Source organism: Ruditapes philippinarum, unplaced genomic scaffold (genome assembly GCF_026571515.1).
Source record: "Ruditapes philippinarum isolate M1 unplaced genomic scaffold, ASM2657151v2 ctg555_1_1_1_1, whole genome shotgun sequence".
Taxonomy (NCBI): domain Eukaryota; kingdom Metazoa; phylum Mollusca; class Bivalvia; order Venerida; family Veneridae; genus Ruditapes; species Ruditapes philippinarum.
In genome coordinates this window covers 166,564-181,090 of record NW_026867175.1, presented here as the reverse complement: position 1 = coordinate 181,090, position 14,527 = coordinate 166,564, and the positions used below count along the sequence as shown (strand labels likewise).

The 14,527-nt window shown below is 32.0% G+C and overlaps 2 protein-coding genes across 2 annotated transcripts in view; one reads left to right on the top strand and one right to left on the bottom strand.

The window, feature by feature from the left end:
- Nucleotide 1: 1 nt before the first annotated feature.
- On the top strand, nt 2-11,831 carry LOC132735154 (protein SPMIP2-like). The gene is made up of 6 exons (XM_060722073.1): nt 2-149; nt 4,999-5,222; nt 8,019-8,077; nt 8,502-8,563; nt 9,143-9,231; nt 10,206-11,831. Exons 1-5 carry the CDS (start codon nt 23-25, stop codon nt 9,217-9,219), a joined length of 549 nt encoding a protein of 182 aa, XP_060578056.1. The 5' UTR covers nt 2-22; the 3' UTR covers nt 9,220-9,231; nt 10,206-11,831.
- Nucleotides 11,832-11,963: 132 nt separating this feature from the next.
- LOC132735152 (uncharacterized) overlaps nt 11,964-14,527 on the bottom strand; it is a 31,724-nt gene continuing 29,160 nt past the window's right edge. Inside the window, exons 28-30 of the mRNA XM_060722069.1 lie at nt 13,267-13,373; nt 12,567-12,701; nt 11,964-12,300 (exon numbers count right to left, since the gene is read on the bottom strand). Coding sequence (XP_060578052.1) covers nt 12,208-12,300; nt 12,567-12,701; nt 13,267-13,373 — 335 coding nt within the window. The 3' untranslated portion in view covers nt 11,964-12,207. The remainder of the gene's footprint in view (nt 12,301-12,566; nt 12,702-13,266; nt 13,374-14,527) is intronic.

Here is a 14,527-nt window from a genome sequence, read left to right as displayed (position 1 = left end):
CTTTTGTTAATTGAAATAAACAATGGGAACTAATTATGACACGAATGCTCAACTAGGAATAGGTTACATCGGAATATCGCAGGAACCATGCCACCCAACAAATATTCTGTGGACTGATGAACCATGGAAAGGAAGAGTTTTGTATACAGGTACTGTAATAATAAAAATATATCTGTTATTCTTAAAATTGGGAGGACACAGGCTAGATCTAGATATTTATTAAGATTTATAATCTAAAACAAATGAATAGACATATATGTAGATCTATATATGCTACTCAAACGATCGACTGCATTGCATTTAAATGCATTTAAATTTATATTTCAATCTTATATGTAAAACAAATAAATTTTCTTTTTATTTTATGCTTTTTAAGTGATTTTAAGTATTATTTTACTGATTTTGCCGCGTAACGTCGCGCATTTTCCTTTGTGACGTTATTATATCATGACGTCACATCATAAGTTTTGAAATATAGTTCTGTTTAATTTCTCTAATTTTGTTAGATTTTTAATATGATGTATGATGACATTGACTTTCTTTTCCTAAATAAGCATATTTACATATGACGGCATTCATTTCTGCCTGTTATACCATTTGGTTATGATTTTCTTTTCATTCGCATTCAGATATAGTCCGACTCCGGCTACAGTGAAAATTATGTTTTATAAATTTCACTAGTGGTTTATCAGAATATAATCATCTGATATATTGTAATAAAACACTGGAAAGCATGAAATAAATATATAGATCTATATGCTACTCCAACGATCGACTGTGCATTGCATTTAAAGATGCATGGTGCATTCACGAATGATGATAAATTGTTTAAATAATAAATGATCTAGAACAAAACAGAAAAAAACAACGCTAGAACCTATGTAGATTCTATTTAATGTCTATCTAGGCTACATGTGTAGGACTATGTTGTTTTTTTTAAATGCCAATTGATCCATATATATATATACATACTGTACTGTATAGACTATACATTGTATACTGGAATAGTCGAAGCTTCTAAAATAGAGAAAACAGAATCCCTACTGGTTGGGACCACCAAAACCGGACAACCTCCAACCCGGACGGCCCCAAAAATGCTTAATTTATTTTTTTCCTTTGTTCATTGGTTGTCGATCTATCAGTCACTTTTTTAACAACAATAAATGCATGTTTCTTCTTTAATTAAGTAATTAAATTTATTTCTACGGTAATATTTTAATGTCTACTTCAAGAATGTTGATGTTGAAAATTTGGGCGTTAAGAGTGCAATACCTGACCTCATATACCAGCTATTAATCATTTGCAGAGTAAACAATAGAATATCCAAAATGTCAGCATTTGCTGCTGAAATATTGTTAATCATGTTAAAAATAAAAATTTAAAACACCCAAGCATTTAAATGAATTAAATATCACCATGTACATATCTGTCTTGACACGTGGTACTGAAGTGTAGACAATTTAGGTAATTTTGATACCCTCCTTGACGAGAAATAGTCAAACTAGTGTGTTAGTTAGGAGAAGAACCTAGCTGTACTGTGTCAAATGTTCAGGTCTCTAGGTTTGAAATTATGAAATCTTTATGGAAAAATGTTCAAAAAGTGTCCGGTTGATGGTCCCCGACCAGTAAAGAAAATTGAAAATGTAGCAGGCTCGGTTTGATTCAGCCTGCTCCTGGAAAGTGCAAATTACCCTGCACACCCCTAGCACCGGCTTAAGCAGAATTCAACATTTAAACACGTAAATGATGAAATTTTGAATTTAGAAACATCCGCAGATGTCTGCTAAGCTTGGAAGACAGGTTGCATACTTTATTTTTATCATACAGTATCCGTACGTATTATTATTTTTTTTATCATTCTACAGTTCACTCAGAAAATTGATATGATTCTGAGTAGATCAACATTTTTGTATAATCATGCACGGTTCGAGTTAAAACGCGCAGGAATATACTGTAATTTAAAAAACAAAACAAAAAAACATTTAACAAATGTAAACACTGTGCATTATTTTAGGCTGCAGTCTGTTGTGCTAAATGGCAGCTGCTCTAAACCCATCCCAGTCCCCGCGAGGGGTTTGACATGCAAGATAATAGATAGAGACATCTAGAGACACTATAATGCAAGCAAAACTATCATTATTTATATCTCAATTCAAACATGCTAATAAAAATAATGTTGAAGTGGATCTTCATTTATCGTTGAAGTACAGTACATGTAATTTTCTAGACGTCATTTGAATTTGAAAAAAAAAAGAATATTCTTTCCAAATTAATATCGAGGCACATTTCTGATTTATGTATATCAATACAAGACTGTTGGGGCTAAAAAGTTTATGATTCATATTTAAATATTTAAACGTATAGCTCATGTAAGCTACTTTTTATCGAAATTACTTAAAATTTGAGATTTTCATACATTTAAATGGCTTTGTTGTTTGAACGCAGTGCCAAAACGTTTAAGAAATCACAAAATTAATGTGGATTTCTAGATTTACATGGATATAGAATTATTGATATTTCCATTCAACATAATAAATTGAGGAGCTAGATCTAGATCCATTTATACGTCCACGAACTCACTTGTTACTTTGATAAAACGGGTTTAATTTTTTTCTTCTTTGTGTGTGTGATTTTATTTGTTGTTTTGTTTTGTTTTTGTTTTTTTTTTTTTTTTTGGGGGGGGGGGGGGGGGCATTATGGACACGACCAAGCACAAGAAACTCAGTTTGGGTTATTGCATTTTATGGCCAACCATTATGTACAAAACTCACGAGGATACGAAACTTGAACGGCAATGTTGTAGTCGTCGTCCATTTTATCGAGATATAAATCAACTTACTCAAATATTTATTTATAATGAAAAGCAGACATATTGATTCAAGGCAGGACGGCATTTGTTACATATCTGTTAATTTTAAATGATTAACGTTGTTTCTATCACTACACTTGCTACTTTCGTGTGAATCCATTTCATACATGTAATATGGGTGAGGTAATTCTGACTGAAAAGAAAACTGTCACCGTAAATGTAATATATATAATCCATTCACAATCAATAAGAACTTTAAAAGGCAGATAATTCTTTATATGCCATCGATCGTTATAATCTTTTTATTCAAGTGTAATTCTATTGATTACAAATCTAGTGTATTGCCCTCCAAATGTAGAGTACCCCTTTCAAACAAGTGATAAAAACACTGATATAGTACAATACAGGTCTGCACAAACGCCATTTGCTAGCTGATTAATTCCTAAATGGTTTAAACCCGATATAAAACTTCTTTGTGAATCAACAAGACTATTTAAATGGCAGATATGAATCTGTGTATTTAGTTTTTGATTTTTTATCAAACTTCAGTCTGTGATTTTATCTTCGTTTATTCATCTCACAATATGATGCCTTAAAAATCAAAATAAAACTAAAAAAAGATAAGAAAACAAGTATGATAAGAAGACTTGTCCAAATTTTGCCAAAAACTTGTCATTTAGATACTTGCTTTTTGTTTCAAAGTTCTTTCCCCCGTCATTTGTGATTTTTCCTTGAGGTGTTAAAGTATACCAAAATATGGAAGTGTGTTATGAATACGAAACATTCCGTGATGTATTTTCAGGTAAGATTTCGAAAAGGGGCATAGCTTTTTTATACAAATCAGAGTCACTTAATTATATTAAAAGGAATAATGTAATAAGCTGGTTTACTGTCAATTGACAAAACTACCGACTATAACCAGTTTTCTACCCTTATTTTTCGTTCCCTACAAATTATCTGTTATACCGGACTGAACAAAACATTTTGGAAAGTTTTCTTTATCAAAACAAAACAAGTGGTTTTCAAAATGGCTTATAAGCCCTTATCTCACCGGGCTGCGACTGTTTGAAGAAGATTTTCGGGCACTATTTCAAAATAGCACGGATGGGTCTCATTAAATCTTGAATTTTTAAAGAAGTATCTATCTCAAAATATACCACTTGCCCCTCACCGCTGTGGGTTCGAATCCCGACAGGGACTTTGGATTATTTCTCCACCAGTAAAGCTGGAACATCGCAATATGACCTCTACTGTGTCGATGTGACGTAAAACCCAAAACAAAACAAAACAAAAAAATCTCAAAATATTTACAAAATCATTTGGCACGTCTCAAACGGTTCGCGATAGTTACCATGAAGTTAATTGGTAGTTGCTATACAGACTGAAAGGTTTCGACAGAGTTGCAACATTTGAATTTCATGTTTGCCATCGTCCTGCCAAAGCAATAAAATTGGAGTTCAATTTCACAGGTAAAATCTGGACCATCTCCTTCAACTCATCTTTTGTTTGAAACTTGAATGGTCACTCGTGATAGAGGTCGGCAAATTCTAGTCAATGATCAGAAACTAGTGCAGTGATCAAAAACTGTCTGTTATTAATTGCTTACTTATGAGCTTATGACTCAAATCTTTAACTTTTTTTATCGGACGTTCTAACGAAGTCCTTGAAGAATTTTACATCCCGTTTGTTCTCTGTTAAATGAGCCTCTCTCGTGAAATACATACTTGTTTCTCTACGAGAGCTATCCTTTCTTCCACACACTCATTTTCTATTCATCTGAAACTCTCTTATCTGTCGCCATTGGTCGTAACTTCTACGACCATAGCAGCACCAGCAAGCAGATATACCGTCTGCATTCAGTTTCATTCTCATCGCCAACGAGGTTTGGTTCCTCATTTATCAGCTCTTCGCCGAGGACCATCTCGTATGACTGGCCACAAAATAATTGCAAGAATGTTGGTATGACGTGTTTTTTCTTGTCGTGTTCTCTCGGCTACATTTTTACAACTCTCATTCGATTGTTGCTAGGCACAATTCAGCTTAGTCGCAGTCCCGACTGATATTGCATCATTAAATGTGAAGAGGCATTTTTAAAAATATTAAAGGACTCGACGATGACTATACAGCATTTTTAAAGTGTGCAATGGTATAATGTTTCAATGTCTGAAAACTGCCATGTATAATTTCAGGTCCAGATGGCAACTGCGATCACCGAGTCACGGTCGAGCCTGAGCATAGGTATGTTGGTATTGGCACTATGTCAGAGGAAGGAACTAGTGAGACGGACTACTTGTGGCGACCAGCTCCGAGCACGCCATTTCACCGCCCGAGAACCAGTAAAGTCGGCGAAATTGGCTGGTGTGTACCAAATAACCAGGACTGGACTCCTGCAAACACAGCCAGACAAATCATGGTGAAAAAGTCTTTCTCAAAATTATTGCAGCTTTTTTGCTTTGCGAAAATGTACAACACATCACTTGATAGCATTTGAATTTGACTGCATGCCAGTGTCAATAAAAATATTTTCATTTTTTGAATTTTTTTCCTATCTTTTTTGTATCGCAGATTAGACATCGTTGAATAAATACAATATTGCATTTGAATAATTTTTATAGATGACATTACCAAAATATCACATGTATATGAAATTGCAAAGCAAACATAATTCGAATTTCAGTCTTGAAAAGTTTTGATACGGCGGAATTTAACTTAAGTTTCTTAATGCATGTAAACATGTTAACAGTTTTCTTGCGTGTAAAAGACTTTTAAGCCAGATTGTATTGACATAAGGAGTTTATTAATACATTGTATTACATAATGGCCTCACGTTGATATTTAATCAAGATCGTGATTTAATTGCGACAACGGCATTGAAATTTGTTTTATAAACGGTAGGTGGATTGTAAAATTGCAAGTTGTTTGAATAGGTAGTATGGAATTCTAACAAAAGTATTTGTTATTTAATGTAAAGTGCGTCTACAAACGCGCCGTCAGTATAAACTAGCCACATATGTTTCTATTACACATGTATGGAATTCTTTTCATTGGACCAAACAACTATTAGACACAATAACTGTATATTTAAATGTTCAAATAATGCCGCCAAAATTTCTTCAGTAAGGCTGTATTGAACGTTGCGCATGCGTAGAGTTACGGCGCTTGACTCTTCATTGTACATAATTATCTAAATAAAGCCTTTTTTGGCGACGCCGGTGAGCGGCGTCGTCTTTTATGGAATACTTTTTATTTTGGCCTATGGAAGGAGCTGTTATTATTAGCAGTTAATTTCATGTTGTGTTAATTATATTTATTTTGATTCGTAAAAATCAAGTAAACAAATATTTTGTTATATTTGTATTTAATAACTTTATATAAAAAGCATGTGCATTGTGATATTATTTTCACGAAATTGCAGGCTCAGATTAACAGCTTGTCCCTTTGTTTTATTGACAATACTAAAACCCGGATTTCGAATATCGTTGTGGTCTACATTGATGCTCATTCATTTATATATTTTCAAAACTTTCCTACAAGAAGAAAGTTCACCTGCAAATGAGTATTAGGATAGGTAATGGACTGTTGTAAACGATTATCCTATTGATTTTATCCATATTACGTTTATCTGTTGAACAGAATGGTTGTTTTTACAAAGTGTACCAGTATCCGGATGTTGACAGCTATCCGATTTTCTGCAATTACTGCTGTCACATGGCCATCTACTTTTTTATGAATACTTTACCATTAATTTGCATGGCATAATTAAAATGAGCCTGCAACATTTATTAATTTTGATGTTTAGGGTGTTCTTTTGGGTTTTCATGTTTTCTTTATTTCAAGGGGAAGTAACTCATGTTTACTAAATTATTTGTTCTTTTCTGTCTATCTTAGGTATTGATTACAATTTTTGTTTTATAAAATTTACCAGTTGTAAGGTCATCAAAAGCATAGAGGCCCTGATGAGTGAATATTGATATATATATACTTTTACTGGCTTTATATACCCAATATTTCATATTTATTTAATAGAAACTTGGAATTATTAATGTTATGTGCATACATTTATATCTTAGTATATTGGTATGATGAGACTTATAATATTTCTGAATTTAAAGAGTTGCAGTTATGTCATTATTATTAAAGAGATGAGACTTTCATTTAAAGTTATAAATGATAATACATGTATTGATTGAAAATGTCCTGAAACTTGGATCAAGCAATATAATTGATAAAGCCTCAAAAAATCATGTTCTGAATAGTTATTCTAATTTTTTCTAACATGTGCATAGTTTGAAAAGGACAGCTTCTGCCTTATCTATTTCTAATGGAGGGACACCGGTCTCAATCTCCAGGTCTCCTGAGTCAACCCGACAACAGACTTTTCATAGAGTAGATTGATACTTGTCCTTGAATAAATTTGTACACTAAATTTTATAGTGGGTGATTTGTGCCACATGAAAACCAACAAAGTACAAAAAGTAACCGGGCGCCAGATGAAAACATGAAAATACAATCTACCACAAAGAGGTTCGTTTGTTGCATTTTCATGTTTTTGCCCGGTGCCCTTGATGTAAAATACAAATCAGCCTTCATAAAATTTCTTATCAAAGATTTTGTACATGTATTTAATAGCACAGTTATATTCTCTTTCAAATTGACCTGTTATAAATAATGGCACAACCAATAACTGTCTTAGCCCTTTTTAGTAAAAATAATTATACAATAATAATTATATAAATTGTTATTTTAATTAAGACTATGAGTATGTAAGGTTTTTTTTTCTTATTTATTAATTAAGAATTAATTATCTGTTAATTTAAAAATCTAAATATCTGTCACGGTTTAGAACTGTTCACTATTTAGGGGAGAAAATGTGTAAGCGACCAGATAGCTCAATCGCTACAGCCGCGGTACATTATTCTGTGGGTCACAGGTTTGAGTTCTGGTCAAGCTGAAAGTTTTTCTCATCCTGTTACTGCAAATAACCATGAGTTTAATTCACTATGCTCTGTAAACATCAGAAATTCAAGTACATGAATCAATATAGTGGGGAAAAAGGTTTAGGTTTAGAACTGTTTCATTATTAAAGAGAAAATGTGTAGCCGGCCGGATAGCTCAGTTGGTCTTCTGAAAGTCATGGGTTCGAGTCATGATCAGGCAGTTTCAGTCAGGGTTTAGAAGTGGTTTTTCAACTGACACGTTTGTTTTACAGCTGGGACAATTTCGTCAACAAGTAGAGGACAGACACGGCCACAGATTTCAGAACGCCTGGTAAGTTTAAACATCGAGCACATCGCAAATGTGTGATAATTATAACTGTACAATAACTTGCATTATAAAAATGCATATGTAAAAAAACTTGCAATAGAGTATGGGTTATACAACATCAAGAGTGTCTGATCAGGTCCTTTTTGTATAGTAATATAAACAATTTACATTAACAGGATTATATAGTACATGCATTTGATGAAAAAAGTACATATAATCATATAGAATTGTAACATCTTTAAGTACATTACCATACTGATCAACACTGTGTCACCGCTTACAACTTAACGATCACAACTTAAACATCTCCTGCTGTAAACCATTACTGTAAGTCAGAATTTATAGAAAAAACTAACCAAAAAACAACAGTCGTATCTTTATCACCAGCACAATTTTCTATAGTTAAATGTATATATTACTGTTACAGGTATCCAGGCCCTCAAGATGGTCGTAGTAGAAGTGCTATGCCAGCGTCAAGAGGATCTAGATGTAAATACTTCTTTATTTTATTTGAAAATAAGATTCAATTTATTATAAACATATTACATACTTTGTTATACAAGAAATACTAATACTTCCCAACAGAAAATAAAATTTATACTAGTATTACATCATAAGACTCCTGGAATGTCGTTACTGGCATCATACGTTACTGGCATCATATGATTACCTTATGGGTGAATAGTCAAAATAAATACAACACTTCACGAGACCATAAGCAAGGTTTCTTACAGAAAAATAATATTTCTGTAATGTTTCAACTGAACTATACTATTCACGTACAAATGTGCATTTAGAAATGAACATATGAGCCGCGTCATGACAAAACCAACATAGGGCGTTTGCGACCAGCATGGATCCAGACCAGCCTGCGCATCCGCGCAGTCTGAACAGAATCCATGCTGTTTGCTATCAGTTTCTCTACTTGTTATAGGGTTTTTAAGCGAACAGCATGGATCCTGATCAGACTGCGCGGATGCGCAGGCTGGTCTGGATCCATGCTGGTCGCAAACCCATTATGTTGGTTTTGTCATGACGCGGCTCATATCTGTTATTTCTTCCCTACAGTGGAACGTGAGAGTACATCAACTGAAACATCAAGTGCGAAGCCCGGACAGAGAACTGAACATTATCTAAATAAATAGAAACTCAAATAGGTAAATGTGCAAATATAGTTTTCTAACCTTAACAGATATTTGTTCTAAAATTATATACAGTATTAATATCATGTCTGTAAAACACACTGCACTCTGTAAGTATAAAGCGATTTGTTTATTTCCTTGATCGAATGGTCGCCGAAACAAAACCCGTCTTTCAAAACTAAATGAACGAACGTAGCAAGGTTTATAACTTTAAACATCATTAAAGAACATCAGTACTGTCTGATATATTGAGACAGTGAATACATTGCTACTTAATGGAAAATAAGTTGAAACAAATAATAATTGTGAGGTTGATTATTGTAACATTTTCTGCTAGATATGAATTTGAATCAGATATATATGTATAAACAAAGCAAGGTTTATAGATTTGACTTTGCTGAAGAAAGCTGTAATAGATTTTGTGACAACGGATGAAAATCTACAAAGAAAAGACCTTTACCTATAATCGAATACCACATGCTCTTAAAGCGACAAATTTATGGGGTAATCCGCTTTTTATTTGTTAATGCAAGAATGAAAAAACAAGACAAATGTCTCTTTGAACAGGTTTATAATACACCATCATATATATTTGAAAGTAAAACATTTGAAAATTGAAGTAACTCTTATAAAATATCAATAACTCATAATAATATTGACTAGTCAAAATAACTTGGAATAATACAAATGTGTCATTCAAATGTGAATTGGTACATTATGTATAATAATATGAGCCGCATCACGACAAAAGCAACATAGTGCGTTTGCGACCAGCATGGATCCAGACCAGCCTGCGCATCCGCGCAGTCTGATCAGGATCCATGCTGTTCGCTTACCAACTCTATTACAAGTAAAGAAACTGATAGCGGACAGCATGGATCCTGATCAGACTGCGCGGATGCGCAGGCTGGTCTGTATCCATGCTGGTCGCAAACGCACTATGTTGCTTTTGTTGTGACGCGGCTCATATTCATTATTGTACATTTCAGGTAGAAAACAACAGCTGCTGTCTCAGAACTTGTTGCATTTATATCTTGGGATAGTGCAATAAATCTACTAATAAATATTAATTAATATAGATTAGAAAAAATATCCAAAAAATGATTTCTATAGATTATATTACAAGAGAAATAAATTCTCAAAAAAATCATGATCAGAATTTGTTCAGCTCTTTTATCAATGAAACATCTTTTTGTAGGAACATGACCTACATTTAACATTTGAATAGTTCTTTTTAGTGAAACACTGCCTTCCAGTTTTGCACCAAAGTTTTCAAAATAAAAATAATGTGTTTTTGCTTTATTATCTGGCTTTTTCCCCACAAGTGACATAGAGAATGAAATATGTATTGCTCAGCAATTGTTATCACTGTTTTTATGAAGCTTTTCTGTATATTTTAATAGCTTTGGTTTAATTCCTCCTTATGTTTTGTTTTCTTGTTAGAATTACTATATTTGGTGTGTAGTAAGATCAAAGATCAACTATATTATGTGCTTTGTATTGATATTGATGTAAACATATACTTTATACAGTGCTAATTCATACGGCATTTCAAATGCAACAGTACAATGTATGTTATAACAGTATTATTTTAAAACTATGCATCAATCTATGTTGTTTAGTGTATTTAATGTATTTAAACTGCTTTTATTCCATACCTATAACCTGTACCTGTGTGTAGTTAATATTTGCTAGTCATACATACTTGTTAACTAAATGTAAAAGACTTTGGTTTGGTCGGTTTTATGGCCACCAACACAGTGCATGTCATATGGCGCCAAATCAGGAAATATAAATTTTGCTAATTTAGGGTGATACAAACTTTGAGACTTTGATTATACTGAATAGTGCTTGAGCTTTAATTCCATTTCAAGTTCAAATCTTTTTCTATGAACAATGTAGATGTATTTAGATTCAATTATTGTACTTTGATTTGACTGTACTAGCTTAAAACAGTTAAAGAACTAAGATTTTGACTGTGCATTCTGTAAAACCAATAACTGAATTTAGATTTTGGTGGTAGATATTACATAGAAACTAAACATTTATTCTGACAAGTTGTACCATATATATAGTTCATGAACTTTTAGACTTAAGTGTTCACACTATAGAAACATTTCTTGAACTTAGATTCCTACTATTGGCACTGTAGAATAGTTTATTTGAATTCACAATCTTCACTGTGAACTTATTAGAACAGCTCATGAGCTCAAGTTGTATACAATTAATAATATAAATACAGTTCTGATAGCTTAAACTATGTAAAACCAATAGTAAATTCAACATTTCCAATCATTTATTTTCTCTTCAAGAACTGTCTGAAAGTTATTGTATTCCCACTTGGACTAGTAACTTATGTGATATTCAAATACAATATTTGAACTTTAAGTTTGCATGGTTTGTGGACAGTTTATTTTATTGTTGGTATGCTACTGTAGAATCAAATACTGTGAAAAATGTGCTTAATGTGATAAATACTCTTGTATAACTGTGTTTTAGATGCCTTTATTACCTTATTTAATTTCCTTATTTAATTACCATACCAGTATTAACTAGCGTTTTACAATCCTATTGTTATGCACAATTTATATAAAATAAAGAAACTGTAAAGTTTAGTATTAGTTTCTGTTGTCATTATCACATAAATTCATTCCTGTATCTTTTCCTGATCAATATAGTTCTGCAAAAATCACGTTTAAACACTATTACTGACTGACCAATAAGTACACAACAATTTTGTTTTCACAACATCTTTTTTCTGATAAAACACACTCCACAGACATAATCTGGTGTATCTTTTCACAGAACTCATATCATGATTTTACTGGTATATATAGAGTACCTCAGATAGATTATTTTAAAACTTTTACTGATATCTAGTTCATGTCTTATCATGTCTTTACACTTTGACTGATTTAAGTTTCGCAAAAATCCTGTCCTTACACTTTTTATTTCTCTAAAATTCAAACACAGCCAATATCACTCATGCTTTTATAAAGCGTCCACTGATATAACATTTCTCTTTTCCTTTAACCATTTAATGTTCTCATCAGAAAGTACATCTTCAAAGTTGGTCTTTAAGTGCTGAAAAAGAGATGTTAAAATCAATATTAATAATTATATATTAAACTTCAAACTATTTGGCTGTACTATCCAGTGATCAAAATCATCTTTGAAACAAAACTCTCAAAAATTGGGTTGTTGATTATAATTCTATCATATAATAATTATATAATAAATCATCAACAACATCTTTTTTGAAGTAAATGAATAAGTTTTAGATCCACCTCACAACTAACAGTCTTACACTTAAAATATAAAGCTCAATTTAATCTTGTATAAAAGAATACCTTTAACAGATTATTCAAATGTACACCAAAATGCTCCTCTGTATTTTTGCTGATAGTCTGAACAAACTTCATTATTTTGTCTACAAGATTTGGTGTGGACTTTATCACACTACAACCTGTCTTAAACTCTGTAAACTGCAACATGGAATCACAATAAATTCATTTCAAATCATGGAAACTATGTACACTTTAAATGCAAACAATGACACTGACTTCCTACCAGTACATCGAGCCAGGTCAGCCTGTGCTTACGAGTTTCAGTGTGACCAGCCTCTAAACTGTTAAGATTCTGAATTTAAGTATTTCATAATTAAAATATTGCAACAGTCCTAGGCAGTTTTGAATTTAGAACATGATAAAGCCATAAAATAAATTTAGCATTGTATGTTATAGTTAATTTTCTCAAAAAGTTTTCTTGTCTTTTGGGCAAGGAATTATATTATTATATTTATATTAATTTACGAATCAGTTAAAGTGACAAAATTGAAATAAAGCAAAATATAGGTTATAGTGAGTTTCAAAAAAAACAAAATGAAGCATATTCTAATATTCTAGACATAACATTAAAGAAATTGTTTTTAAATTGTATTCAGAATGCTTAGAATCACCTCTCTTTAACTAAACTATCAACCATTGTGTAATTTTTATTTCCTCTGTGCAAGTGTACAAAATGAAAATAATTCATCATAAAAATATTTACTAAAGACAGTAAGCATAACTGATGCTCCATCACATGTCCAGTAGAGGAAAGGTCTAGTAACACCTCTAATAATATTATATTCCAAGGCTGTTCAAGAAGTTCCTCGCCTAAAAATAACATGATACATACAAACAACTGCTTTTCAATACCACTCAAATGTATGAAAATGAAAAAATCTTTATTAAAGTTATTCTAGGACATGAAGTCATTTTTAGCTCGATTATACGAAGTATATGGAGAGCTGTCCTACTCGCCCCGGCGTCGGCGTCCAGATTTTAGATTAAAGTTTTGGTGCAGTAAAATATTTTTCACTATAACTTTGTCATTTCTTAAGGTATCAACTTCAAACTTCAAATATATGTTCCTTATCATCAACCACATCTTATGTGACAAGGTTCATAACTCTAGCACCAATATTTTCAGATTTATATCCCCTTGAACTTAGAATTTTCCTTAAAAAATACTATTTTTTACTGTTACTTCTTTATTTCTTAAGGGATGAACCTCATACTTCAAATATATGTACCTTATCATCATCCCCATCTTATGTGACAAGGTTCATAACTCTAGCACCAATATTTTCAGATTTATCTCCCCTTGAACTTAGAATTTTCCTCAAAAAGTACTATTTCTTACTGTTTCTTCTTTATTTCTTAAGGGATCAACCTCATACTTCAAATATATTTACGTTATCATCATCCCCATCTTATGTGACAAGGTTCATAACTCTAGCACCAATATTTTCAGATTTATCTCCCTTTGAACTTAGAATTTTCCATAAAAAATATTATTTTTTACTGTTACTTATTTATTTCTAAAGGGATCAACTTCATACTTCAAATATATTTACGTTATCATCATCCACATCTTATGTGACAAGGTTCATAACTCTAGCACCAATATTGCAAGAATTATCTCCCCATAAACTTAGATTTTTTTACTAGAAAATTGTTATTTTTTACTATAACTTTTTTATTTTTAAAGGTATCTACCTCAAACTTCAAATACTTATTCCTTATCATCAATTACATTTTATGTGACAATGTTCATAAATCATGAACCAATATTTACACATTTATCTCTCTTTGAACTTAGGATTTTCTTTAAGAAATATAATAACTTCTTTACTTTTTAAGGTATCTACTTCAAACTTCAAATATATATTTCTTATCATTACACAAATGTTGTGTGACAAGGTCCATAACTCTAGCATGACTATTTCTAGAATTATTCCCCTTGATCTTGGAATTTATGTTAACAA

Excerpts from the sequence above, each read along its gene's own strand:
- LOC132735154 (XM_060722073.1), top strand. The coding sequence starts at position 23 with ATGGGAACTAATTATGACACGAATGCTCAACTAGGAATAGGTTACATC. Across the intron at positions 8,078-8,501 it reads CACAGATTTCAGAACGCCTG|GTATCCAGGCCCTCAAGATG; the intron begins GTAAGTTTAAAC and ends TTACTGTTACAG. Across the intron at positions 8,564-9,142 it reads AGCGTCAAGAGGATCTAGAT|TGGAACGTGAGAGTACATCA; the intron begins GTAAATACTTCT and ends TCTTCCCTACAG.